General features: G+C 39.7%; 2 protein-coding genes across 9 annotated transcripts in view; both read left to right on the plus strand.

Moving 5' to 3' along the window:
- Positions 1-8,104, plus strand: part of LOC103378595 (cyclic nucleotide gated channel subunit beta 1) — a 23,123-nt gene extending 15,019 nt beyond the window's left edge. For 2 of the 3 annotated variants that reach the window (XM_025055819.1, XM_025055818.1), the window contains 5 exons: positions 4,493-4,590; positions 4,676-4,759; positions 4,845-4,963; positions 6,638-6,784; positions 6,988-8,104. In XM_025055819.1, the coding sequence (XP_024911587.1) occupies positions 4,493-4,590; positions 4,676-4,759; positions 4,845-4,963; positions 6,638-6,784; positions 6,988-7,153 (614 nt within the window). In that variant the 3' untranslated portion in view covers positions 7,154-8,104. The remainder of the gene's footprint in view (positions 1-4,492; positions 4,591-4,675; positions 4,760-4,844; positions 4,964-6,637; positions 6,785-6,987) is intronic. The other variant, XR_003049778.1, reaches the window with a different exon arrangement.
- A 1,286-nt stretch (positions 8,105-9,390) lies between these two features.
- The window catches only part of kifc3 (kinesin family member C3), a 35,363-nt gene continuing 33,109 nt past the window's right edge, over positions 9,391-11,644 (plus strand). For 2 of the 6 annotated variants that reach the window (XM_008309868.3, XM_017032596.2), the window contains exon 1: positions 9,391-9,657. The gene's annotated coding sequence lies outside the window, so the exon portion shown is untranslated. Of the gene's footprint in view, positions 9,658-11,275; positions 11,599-11,644 lie in introns of those variants that run through there. The other 4 variants (XM_008309863.3, XM_008309864.3, XM_017032595.2 and 1 more) reach the window with 3 other exon arrangements.

Consider the following 11,644-nt stretch of genomic DNA (forward strand, 5'->3'; position numbering starts at 1 on the left):
GGACAGTTCACTGACTGTCTTCAGACTTCAGACTTGAGCTGGCTCTCCTAACCAGCTTCTCCACACGATAAAAGGTCATAAAATGTTCTGAGTATTGTCCTACACACGCCGAAGGACCTCAGTCTCCTCAGTAGTCGGAGACGACTTTGACCCTACATGTACAGGACACCAATGTTTATAGACCAGTCCAGTTTATTGTTCAAGTGAAAACCCAGGTATTTGTAATTATCGACCATCTCTATGTCCTTGCCCTGAATGTTCACTGGTGTATGGTGGGAGGTTCCCCTATGGAAATCAATGACCAGCTCCTTAGTTTTGGTGGTGTTGATTTGAAGGCAGTTCGCTTCACATCACTTAACAAAGTCACTGATCACTGATTTCAATTCTTTATCGTCCTCATCAGATACACGCCCGACAATGGCTGTATCGTCTGAGAACTTCTGTAAGTGACAGTTGTCCGTGTTGTAGTTGAAGTTGGCAGCATATCTGGTTGTCCTACACACGCCGAAGGACCTCAGTCTCCTCAGTAGTCGCAGACGACTTTGACCCTACATGTACAGGACACCAATGTTTACAGACCAGTCCAGTTTATTGTTCAAGTTAACATCCAGGTATTTGTAATTATCGACCATCTCTATGTCCTTGCCCTGAATGTTCACTGGTGTATGGTGGGAGGTTCTCCTATGGAAATCAATGACCAGCTCCTTAGTTTTGGTGGTGTTGATTTGAAGGCAGTTCGCTTCACATCACTTAACAAAGTCACTGATCACCGATTTAAATTCTTTAACGTCCTCATCAGATACATGCCCGGCAATGGCTGTATCGTCTGAGAACTTCCGTAAGTGACAAGTGTTGTCCGTGTTGTAGTTGAAGTTGCCAGTATATCTGGTGAAAAGAAAAGGACCAAGTACAGTTTCTTGCGGTGCCCCTGTGCTGGACACTACCACATCAGACACAGTTCGGAAGCCTCACCAACTGTGGTTGGAGAGGTAGTTGATGGTTCATGCAGTTAGGGAACCGTCTACCCCTGCCCCCTTCCAGCTTCATCCTGAGTAGTGAAAGATTCTTGCTGTGCGAGATGTCTTCAGGCAAGGAGTGGAAGCAGCCGGTAGATGGTCGATTTGTTTTAATAACAAACGTCAAACAAAACAGGTCCAACAATAAAGCGAAACAAACGACTGGAGAAGTATTCAAGGAAATCTCGTACGACAGTAGTTAATATGCAAATCCTGTCAAGAATAACTTCTCAACTGACTTCTCGAGACTTCTCAAGAATAACTTCTAAAGTATCGTTAGTTGTTTATGCTTATATACCTGTATGGGGGGAGTGGTTTTCGACTTCCCGGGTGTGCGTTTAAATCTTGTAGGCCAATGGAAGAGAGAGGCTAGGCCTCTTGTGGCCAATCATATTATTGTTCTTGTTATCATGTGATGCCCGCAGTCGCCACTGTGTGGCACTCTTGTTCCATGATTCAGCAGCGTTGGAAGAACCTTTTGTTGCTCAGTGGGGGCGTTATCACAAGGGAAGTGGACCGAGCCATAAAGTCCAGTCAACCACAGGTGATGATGTAGATCAAAAGGAATGGATGTCTTCGGGGTTCCCTGTGAGAAGGTAGATTGGGAGAGTTGAAGAAAGTTGGTGTGAAGAGAATTTGGGGAAATTCTCTTTGAATGTGTGGGGCTATGTGACTGTGTGTGCTCGGGAAAGCCTTTTGGTGTCTTAGCAGCTTCCTGCTGCAGACCCAACCAAATGTGAAAACCACTGAAATCAACCAACAGTAGTGATGGCTGGACATAAGAACTTAAACTTAAACTTAAACTTATGTTTAAGAAGTACATGACCAAAGTACTTACAAGTATTACATATTATATAAAAACACGCAATTTTAAGGCTCCTAGCAGCAAAATTGCTGCGTGTGTCTGTTGTTCCCTAGCCAGGTTTAATGTTCATACAGTTATACGGGTGTACTTGTACAGTTGTACCTGCCCTACAAGTCATTTTGTATGGCCCGCTGGAGCTTAAAAAGCATTTACACTGGTATGTTCCGTTTTTTTTTTCAGGAGAGTCCAGACTTTTTGAAGACATTTAAGATGTTTTGATGAGGATAGACCTGGATGAGTTGTCTTTGCATCTCCTTCTGTAAATTCAAGGTGTTCAGAAATAACCTGCAGGTTTTGATCTCTTCCTAATGTGGATTTATGCCGGGGTCAACGACAGCGATGAAGGATCTCATCATCCCCAGTAGTGGAGAGGTTTTGTTACACAGACTTGCTCAAGATTTGAATACACATGATCCAGTGTAATCTTCCCTATGGTTTTCCAAAGTTAAGGAGCAGTTTTAAGACAAGCTGGATTCTATTCCCCAAAATCATGAAAAAGGTCCACCTACAATGGTCTGCATCTGTTTGTTAATGATGATCCATCCATCCATCCATTTTCATCCGCTTATCCGTTACCGGGTCACGGGGGCAGCAGTCGCCACCCAAATCACATTGCACCGTACCCTAAACCTTCCTGCGGGTGGTGAGTCCACTGGAAGGTACAAACCGCCCTAACCGGGATTCGAACTTGCCCAGGAGGTGAACCCTGGGGTTCCACACCAATGACAGAGACATTGCCTCTGGGCCAAAGCGCCACCTTGTTAATGATGATGTCAAGCTAAAACAAAAACGGTGATATGCTCATTTTTAGCAAACATAATCAGTAAGGTGAGCTATCTGGGCCTACCGAAAGATCTTCACAGCACTTCCATTGATCCCAGGTCCAGAGAGCAATGTGTGTATATTATCATGTGCACTCTATTGGGTAGAGCAAGTGATTATGAATACAGAGAGTCCCACTGGTATGTTCCGTTTTTTTTTTCAGGAGAGTCCAGACTTTTTGAAGACATTTAAGATGTTTTGATGAGGATAGACCTGGATGAGTTGTCTTTGCATCTCCTTCTGTAAATTCAAGGTGTTCAGAAATAACCTGCAGGTTTTGATCTCTTCCTAATGTGGATTTATGCCGGGGTCAACGACAGCGATGAAGGATCTCATCATCCCCAGTAGTGGAGAGGTTTTGTTACACAGACTTGCTCAAGATTTGAATACACATGATCCAGTGTAATCTTCCCTATGGTTTTCCAAAGTTAAGGAGCAGTTTTAAGACAAGCTGGATTCTATTCCCCAAAATCATGAAAAAGGTCCACCTACAATGGTCTGCATCTGTTTGTTAATGATGATCCATCCATCCATCCATTTTCATCCGCTTATCCGTTACCGGGTCACGGGGGCAGCAGTCGCCACCCAAATCACATTGCACCGTACCCTAACTTCCTGCGGGTGGTGAGTCCACTGGAAGGTACCAACCGCCCTAACCGGGATTCGAACTTGCCCAGGAGGTGAACCCTGGGGTTCCACACCAATGACAGAGACATTGCCTCTGGGCCAAAGCGCCACCTTGTTAATGATGATGTCAAGCTAAAAAAAAAAACAGTGATATGCTCATTTTTAGCAAACATAATCAGTGATGTGAGCTATCTGGGCCTACCGAAAGATCTTCACAGCACATCCATTGATCCCGGGTCCAGAGAGCAATGTGTGTATATTATCATGTGCACTCTATTGGGTAGAGCAAGTGATTATGAATACAGAGAGTCCCCTCTCTGGTCTCACCACAGCTTTAATCCCTGTTGTGACAATGCATGATGCAGTTGGTCAGCGAAACGGTCTGTGATGAGCAAGCGAAGACAGGATTTGTGATGAGCATCACGTTGCAGTCAAGAATGAAGCCAGTTCTTGTAGTCAGTAAATCCAGCTCTTCAATTTTTGATTGAATTGCCGTTGTTAAGGAGGATACTTGCTATCAAGGGTTTGCGAAACTGTTTCCATAGCCATAGCTGCAGACACAGAAACAGGACATCCAAGCATTTTCTACTTTGCTACCTGCAGCTACTTTCTGTCTTTAAAACTGATCGTGCTCATCAAAGGCGTGTCAACTTGTCTTGCCCCCCTCCTCACACAAGGCGATCTTAGTCATTCTCCACCCTGGTTCCCACATAGTGGAACAAACTACCAGCTACCACAAGAGCAGGGTCCTCCCTCTCTTATTACAAGAAGCACTTAAAAACGTTTCTCTTCAACGAACATCTCTTATCTTAACAAACCCACTAACATCTAACATCTCTTCTTACTCCATGACCTACTATCCTTATGACTTTACTTATGACATATTCTTATGACATTTTCATGATATACTATTTTTACTATTTGTTACTTATTATTATTTATTACTATTTATTATTATTTATGTACGGTATATTTGTATTTTTACTGGAGCTTCATTGTTGATTGACTGACAAATTGTCGCTTCGAATAAAAGCGTTTGCTAAATGTATTGTAATGTAAGTGACGTGTAATCCTTTCATCATTTGAATTTCATTAGCTTAGCCTATCCCCAACGAGACCACTTCTTTAAATTCAAATCACTTTGCTCTGTGTGTCTTCCAAGACGAACAGGAGCTGCTCGTTCAACTTCCAGTTAAGATGAAATTGGATGTCGCCGTGGATGTCAACTATGCAATCATAAGTAAAGTTGCCCTGTTTCAGGTCAATGAAACCCCACACAAACTTGTTACCTTTTGATAAAATTAAGACGTGTGCTTAAAGCGATTGTGTTTATATATGTTCTCAGGGCTGTGACCGACAAATGATTTTTGACATGTTGACCAGACTCAAATCTGTTGTCTACCTGCCTGGGGACTTTGTATGCAAAAAGGTGACTGATGATGATTTGGAGAAAGCTAAAAAGTATTCAAACTATGTTGTTGCTGATTATTTGTCTGTTTGTTTGGTTGTCTCAGGGGGAGATTGGCAGGGAGATGTACATCATTAAACAGGGGGAGGTACAGGTGGTAGGCGGTCCTGACCTGCAGACTGTGTTCGTCACCATTAAGGCTGGCTCAGTGTTTGGAGAGATCAGGTAAGCACCGCTTTTTTCTGCTCATCCCATTAACTACAGTACTTGATAGTATTCCATTTGATTAGAGCAGTACTTCTCAAATAGTGGGGTGGGCCCCCTTTGGGGGGGCGTGAGGGGCTTCCAATGGAATATGACACACTGGACATTAGTGTACAGTACCACTGCGGTGATGCTTGAATGATAACACGTCTCCAGTCACTAGGTGGCAGCAACCCATACAGTGGTTTGTACAGATAGAAATATAGATATTATTAGGTTCTTAGTAGTATTTCAGAAAATAATTGAGAACCACTGGATTAGAGTAAATTTAAACTAATTGTTACTACACTTCACAAGCACAAATTACAAAATGCAGTTATCCTTTATCAGGATTTGCACAACAACAAGCATACAAAATGCACAGGTATATGTAACCGTAACATGTAACAGGACGTTAGTGAATGAATATACATTTTAGGGCAGTGGGTTTGTATGCAAATATGAACACTCATATTTGGATAGATGGTTGGATAAACAGATTATGCCAATGGTAGAATGGAGGCCCAATATTTTTTTTTTTTTTTTTGTGATTTTGAACACCCTCTCCAGTGAGCAGGCCAGGATGCTTCCTGTCACACAGCAAAATAAATTCACAAGAATGGTTAAGGAAAGAATTACATTCTTATTGTCAAAGGAGAAATGTGATCTGCATGATTGTTTTGGCACAAGTTTTCAGGCCTCTCACAAATGAATCTGGGGCTTCGGACCACCACCAAGAGGACATTGAATGTGCCCCTCCAGTGGTAAAGATGGTACAGGACATCATCCATAAGAATAAGGCAGCAAAGAACCGGTGGAATAGTCAGGGAAATGGGGCAAGTAGACTGACAGGCTAGAAGAGTGAATGAGAGAGTACTTTAGGCTGAACAGTAAGGAAAGAGAGGATTTGTACTGTTAGCTAACCAGAAGGATAGCGCTAGAAAGGCTAATCAGCAGGTCAGTGTCAGGAATACCAGGCTTGGAACCGAAAGAAGTACACAAAGACAACCCAGAGAAAACGTTTAACAGTTTACTGCAAGAATTGGAAAGTTACAAACAAAGGTGTCTCAACATAGGATAGAGAAGGTCAGTAAGACTTGGAGGTCTTTGTGAATTTGGAAAGAACATATCGGGAAATCGAGATGAAGATGCTGAAACCAGGATGGACAGCATTGGTTAGATATGAGAAGAGCAGAAGTGCAGTTAAGGTGGAGCAGTTTGGAGATAAGGTTAAAGAGATAAGGTTGAGATGGTTTGGGCATGAGTTTAGGAGAGATCAGTCAGTATATTAGACTAAGAATGTTAGAGATTGAGTTGCCCGGTAAGCGAGAAGAGGAAGACCTCATAGGAGATTTGTGGATGTTGTAAGACAGATAGCGGAGCAGGGAGAGATGGAAACAGACGACCCACTGTGCCTTATCTGTCCCTTGGATAGATAATATATATAGATAATAAATATTTTCCTCTAATGATAATAGGGTGTCATGAAAAATTGTACTACCTTAAAAAGTCAAAATCATTTAATTATTAGAATGGGTCATGAAATTAATTTGACTAGTAAAAAGGCAGTAAGACCTCGAACCACAAAGTAAGGATGTAAAAATAAAAACAACAAATGTTTTAGGTCTTTTTTTTTCTTTTTTTTTTAATAACTAGTTTGCTGGCAGGTGGTGGCGGGAATCGCCGTACTGCCAATGTAAAGGCACATGGATTTGCAAATCTCTTCATCCTGGATAAGAAAGACCTAGCCGATATCCTCGTGCACTACCCCGAGTCTCAGAAGCTGCTCCGGAGGAAGGCTAAGTAAGACTAAATGTTCATTTAACTTACTAACCCTGTGTGTAATTTAAATCTAGTGATTGCCCTAAGGGCAAGCATGACATTTTATGCTTGCCCTTAACAAAAAGAAAATCATTGACTTATGTGTGATTTCATAGTTTTTGTAGAGAAATCAGGTTAAACCATTCCACTTTTAACACACTGTTCCATTAAATTCATCAATGCAGGAAGATGTTAACAAAGGACCAGAAAGCAGACGACAAGAATCTTGATAAAGTGGAAGTCATACCGCCCAAATCAGAAAGTCCAAAACTCTTCAGAGCAGCATTGAAGGTAGCGGAGCAGGCAGGAATAGAGGGAGCCTTTGCCAAACTGAGGAAAGCCTGCAAATAATTTAAGAGAGCAGCAAAGGTATGACAACCACATGGTATCATGATAATATCTGTGGTTGATGTTGTGTGCAAAATGACCATATCGTCATTTTTTTTTTTTTTTGCAACTTTCCCAAACTTTCCAAACTTTTTGCTCCTGACATGTCTCACTTTGGCATAAGTCACTGAACAATTTGAGGCTGCCCTGTGCCACTTGCTGCAGGAAACACGCAGCTTTTGAGCACCCTCTGGTGGTTGTCTGACTAATAGTTGACATCAAGTGCTTGATTTCATATGGAGCACAGCCTGATTTTTAAATGTAAATATTAATTTATTCATGGCCACCACAATCATGATCGTGAATAATATTTCAATTAATTGAACAGCCCTAACTGGTACACTTACGTCATTTTTGCCAGAAATTTAAAAAGGGTCCCAACTTTAAAAAAGGGCCACAACCTTGCTTATAAAAGCCTTTGTGTACCGGCTCTGCAATTACCAGTAGTTCTTTGGCTAATCTTTAACAAATAAGTAAGGACAATACTCCAGTAAAATTAGCTTTCTAACTTTCTAACTAAATTGTTTCATTTTGGTAACATTCCGCCACATGGGGAGCCATTACACAATACCTAGCTTTGTACAGTTGCTGTGGACAAACTGAAAAGAATGGACAACAAACATGTCACTAAAGCAAGAGAGGACAATGCTGTCCAGCGCTGTTCTTAAGTAGGAGAAAAACTTTTGTTGGCAATGCAGCTGTTGTTTTTAATTGCTTCGAGAAAAACCGTAGAAGGAGTGATGATGAAAACCCCTCAATTTTTGTTTTGGTCTTCTATTGTTAACAATTTATAGAGAACATTTTGGATTGGAAAATATATTACAAATGTGACTTTTAAAAGAAAAAAATAAAGCAAAAATAAAAACAGGTATTATTAAATCATAATTGTTTACCTAAAGGCAAACATTTGTTTTACGACATATTCGAGAGTGTACAAGAAGTATAAATTTAATTTCAATCCCTTTTCCATTTCTATTAATAATAACATTTCTAGAGATTCATTTATTTATTTATTAATTTCTATTAATTTATAATTGTTCTTATTCCTTATCCCCTGGGGCAATTCTTTTTTCTTTGTTTTCTTTTGGCATATTTTCAGAAAGAGAGTTGATTTAGTTTTCGGCTTTATACTTTATTTGTCTGTCTCCAGTTTATGACTGGAAATTTTAATAAGTGTGATTTCAAAAATAATAAAAATAATTAGTTTTATGATAGATTGACTAAAATGAACAGTTACAGTTAATTAATATTAGTTAGTAACCAAGTCAATTAGGTAATTGTTTATCAAACTGTGTAATTAAAACACTAGTGGAAGCAGAAAGATTACAGGAATAAATGAGTAATGGTAAGTGAAGTAAATAACAAGTATGGGTTTCAGATATGACAAAGGAGTTTATCATTTTAGTAGCTGTATACCTACTTAAACAAAAAATATACTGTATGTTTATTAGCTACGAAAGAGCGGTGTATTTACTGATATTACTTGCCAGTTAAGTTTAGTGGGGTTCATTTTTTTCTTACTTTTTGCAGCACTATGTTATGGCACTCTCTTGGATACACATTATCACCGTCACATTAGTGATTTGTCACGTTTTAGAGATAGTTGTGGGCAGATCTGATATATCAACACCACCATTACCAACTTAATAAAAATGGATAGTTCAATTTTATATTCCAATGTGGCAATCCGCCTGGTAATAAATGAATATTTGTTATAAAAATGCAACTCTTTATGTATCTTTGTCACACCCATGCGTTAGTGAGAGAAACTAAACGATGTAGAAAACGTGTAGACTTGTTATTAAGAGTAAAATTCTAAAAAAAAAAAACTGAATCTGTTACAGAGAGCTGGGGCACTTGTTTTTTCTATAATGCTAATCTCCATTAACCCTGTAGGCTGTTATTTTTGCACGTTTGTGTTCAATTATTTTAAAAGCCGAGGTCACATTTTGCTGTGTGCACGTAGCAAGTAGTTCACGTTCCTTTCCACTTTCCTAAATATAGTTACCAATATCGGTATATATGGCTGTAAACATAAACTTACAACAAAACCAATGCATACATGTATGTTAACTGGACTCACTTATTATAGGTACGCTCGATTGCTTATTTGACTTCACCAACATGGCGGCGGAATTGGCGCACTCATAACCATTGAAGCGGCGTTCACGCATTGTATAGGTTTTTCTGGGTTGAGTCCTCCGCATTGCTTTCTTTTGCTCTCAGCATGGTGTGGTACCCTCATGTCTAACGGTCAGTGAACGCAACAGGGACTGAACACTTATGACGCAGAAACTCCATTCTGCTCAGCAGCTGGAAAGCCGGGAATGATTACGCAAATATAGTCTGCTACAAACTTTTAAAACCACGTTTTGGGGATTTATAACAAAACTCAACGGACATTTCGAAAGCTTGACAGCCAAGAATATACAGAAGGAGGAAAAAACACTGGGCGAATCACTGTCGAGGTAAGAAAATGTTTAGTTCCTTCAGTTTCCGCCGCAATTGTGACGCTTTACTTGGACACGTTGGCGTTGTCTGATGTGTGTAACTTTCCCCAGTCCAATCCTAGTCAAAACAAATTAGATTGTGGAAATCCGATACAGACCACTGTGCCTGTTCCACTCCCTCAGCAGTTTTTGACAAAAGAACCCCTTTTTCATACACACTCGCACAAACATGTTTGGACGTCCTTTCTGACGTCTGTTTGTCGAGATCAGCTTTAGTGACTTTAACCGTCACTCATGTCTTAAAACATTTACACACATAAAAAAAATGTAAAAAAGAGCATACACAAGAAATATTTAAATTAAATCAGTATTTTGTTAGCTGGTGTGTGCGTGTGCATACACTGTATTTTACAGCTTAATAGGTGGCTGGAGCATGCATTGGCTGGTTTACCATTTGAAGGTAAAGACAAAAAAATGTTTTTGAAAATGAGCTGTTGAACAGGTGTTTAAAAATTCAGCTATGAATAGTTCTTTAGTTTTGTCAGAAAAAACATTCCACTTAGATTTAAGAGAACCAAGGTTATAATTGTTTAGTATTTTCTATACATTAGCTTTTTTCTCTCTCTAATTCAGTTAGTTTTAGGAGCATGTTTGTTCGTTTTAGTTAGTTTAATTTTTTTTGTTTTGTTAATTTTAGTCAGGGATTTTGGTCAATTTGTCAATTGTAGGATTAAAAAAAATCAGATTTAATATTGTTAAATAAAATGTAACACGGGGCAACATTTCACAAAATGTATTCAGTTAATGTTGAGCAACCAACTCACCACAGCAACCATAACGGTCCACAAAATAGCAGCTTTTAAAACATCTATAATTCTGCTACTGAGGTTAGATACTAGTAGTGTGAAGAGTCAACTCAAATTAGCAAATAGGCTAGAGACGCACATAAACAATGCTTCAAATCCATTCATAAAACACACGTCTTGCGACAGCCAGGGTTCTTAGGAATCTCTCCAGGATCAGTTCATTTGTTGACCAAAATGAACAGTTCAAATCTGAAAATAAATGTGATCTAAAAATTAAAAAAACACTCTACAGGATCAATTCATTTGTTGACCAAAATGAACAGTTCACTAAATTAAGCACAAGGCTTCTCGAGAATGATAAGGTACCTAAGTCAAGCAACACATTCTTGTTGATCTTTTTAGAAAAACAAGCTGCAAAAGATATGTCTGTCGTTCTGTTGTTCAGTTTGGTGGACGACAGTAAACGCGCACAGAAAATGTGCTTCACATAGACTTGTGGGGCAGGAGCGCATACCGGGACAAGTTAGATGGACACTACTGTTTTCTGCCAACTTTCGTTGTTGCCATTTTGCCTGGTAATATAATGGTCAACCACCGACTGTAAACAAAAAGTGTTGAAGTGACGGATTGTGAAGTCTGGTAAATGTGTCCCTAAAAAAAAAAAAAATGGGAAGTCTGGTAAATGTGTCCCTATTAGTGCTGTATGATGGAAAAAAAATCCACTGTATTTTTAAAAATGAAACAGAGTTGGCTGTTTTCATGAGAAAATAACCAATTCTTTCTTTTTGCAAGCATTTTTAATTTGCAACACACACACACACAAACACAAATATTCAACACACACAGATAGCTGTTGAATATTTCAGCAAGCATTTCTATGCTTCAGTTGCAGCTAAAATATTTAGGACCACAGGAGAGGAGGAGTTAGAAGGAGGTGGGGCTATAAGAGGAGGGATGCTGCCACAGTGTTGTTGCTGCAGTAACAGAGAGGAAGGAAGCTGCTTTTGTGTGTGTCCTGCGCATGCGCACTGAGGGGTCTGAGGGTGGAGCCGATACTAATCCCTCTGCCATTCTGTGTTCGCTATGTGCAGCTGCAGTTGTTAGATAGACGCAATATGCGTTATACATGTGAAATTGGTCCACAATAAGTAAGGTAAGACGCAGATGTTTTGTACTAATGAATAGCTTAAGGAAATAGG

The sequence above is a fragment of the Cynoglossus semilaevis genome, chromosome 5 (assembly GCF_000523025.1).
Source record: "Cynoglossus semilaevis isolate Cse_v1.0 chromosome 5, Cse_v1.0, whole genome shotgun sequence".
NCBI classification, from domain to species: domain Eukaryota; kingdom Metazoa; phylum Chordata; class Actinopteri; order Pleuronectiformes; family Cynoglossidae; genus Cynoglossus; species Cynoglossus semilaevis.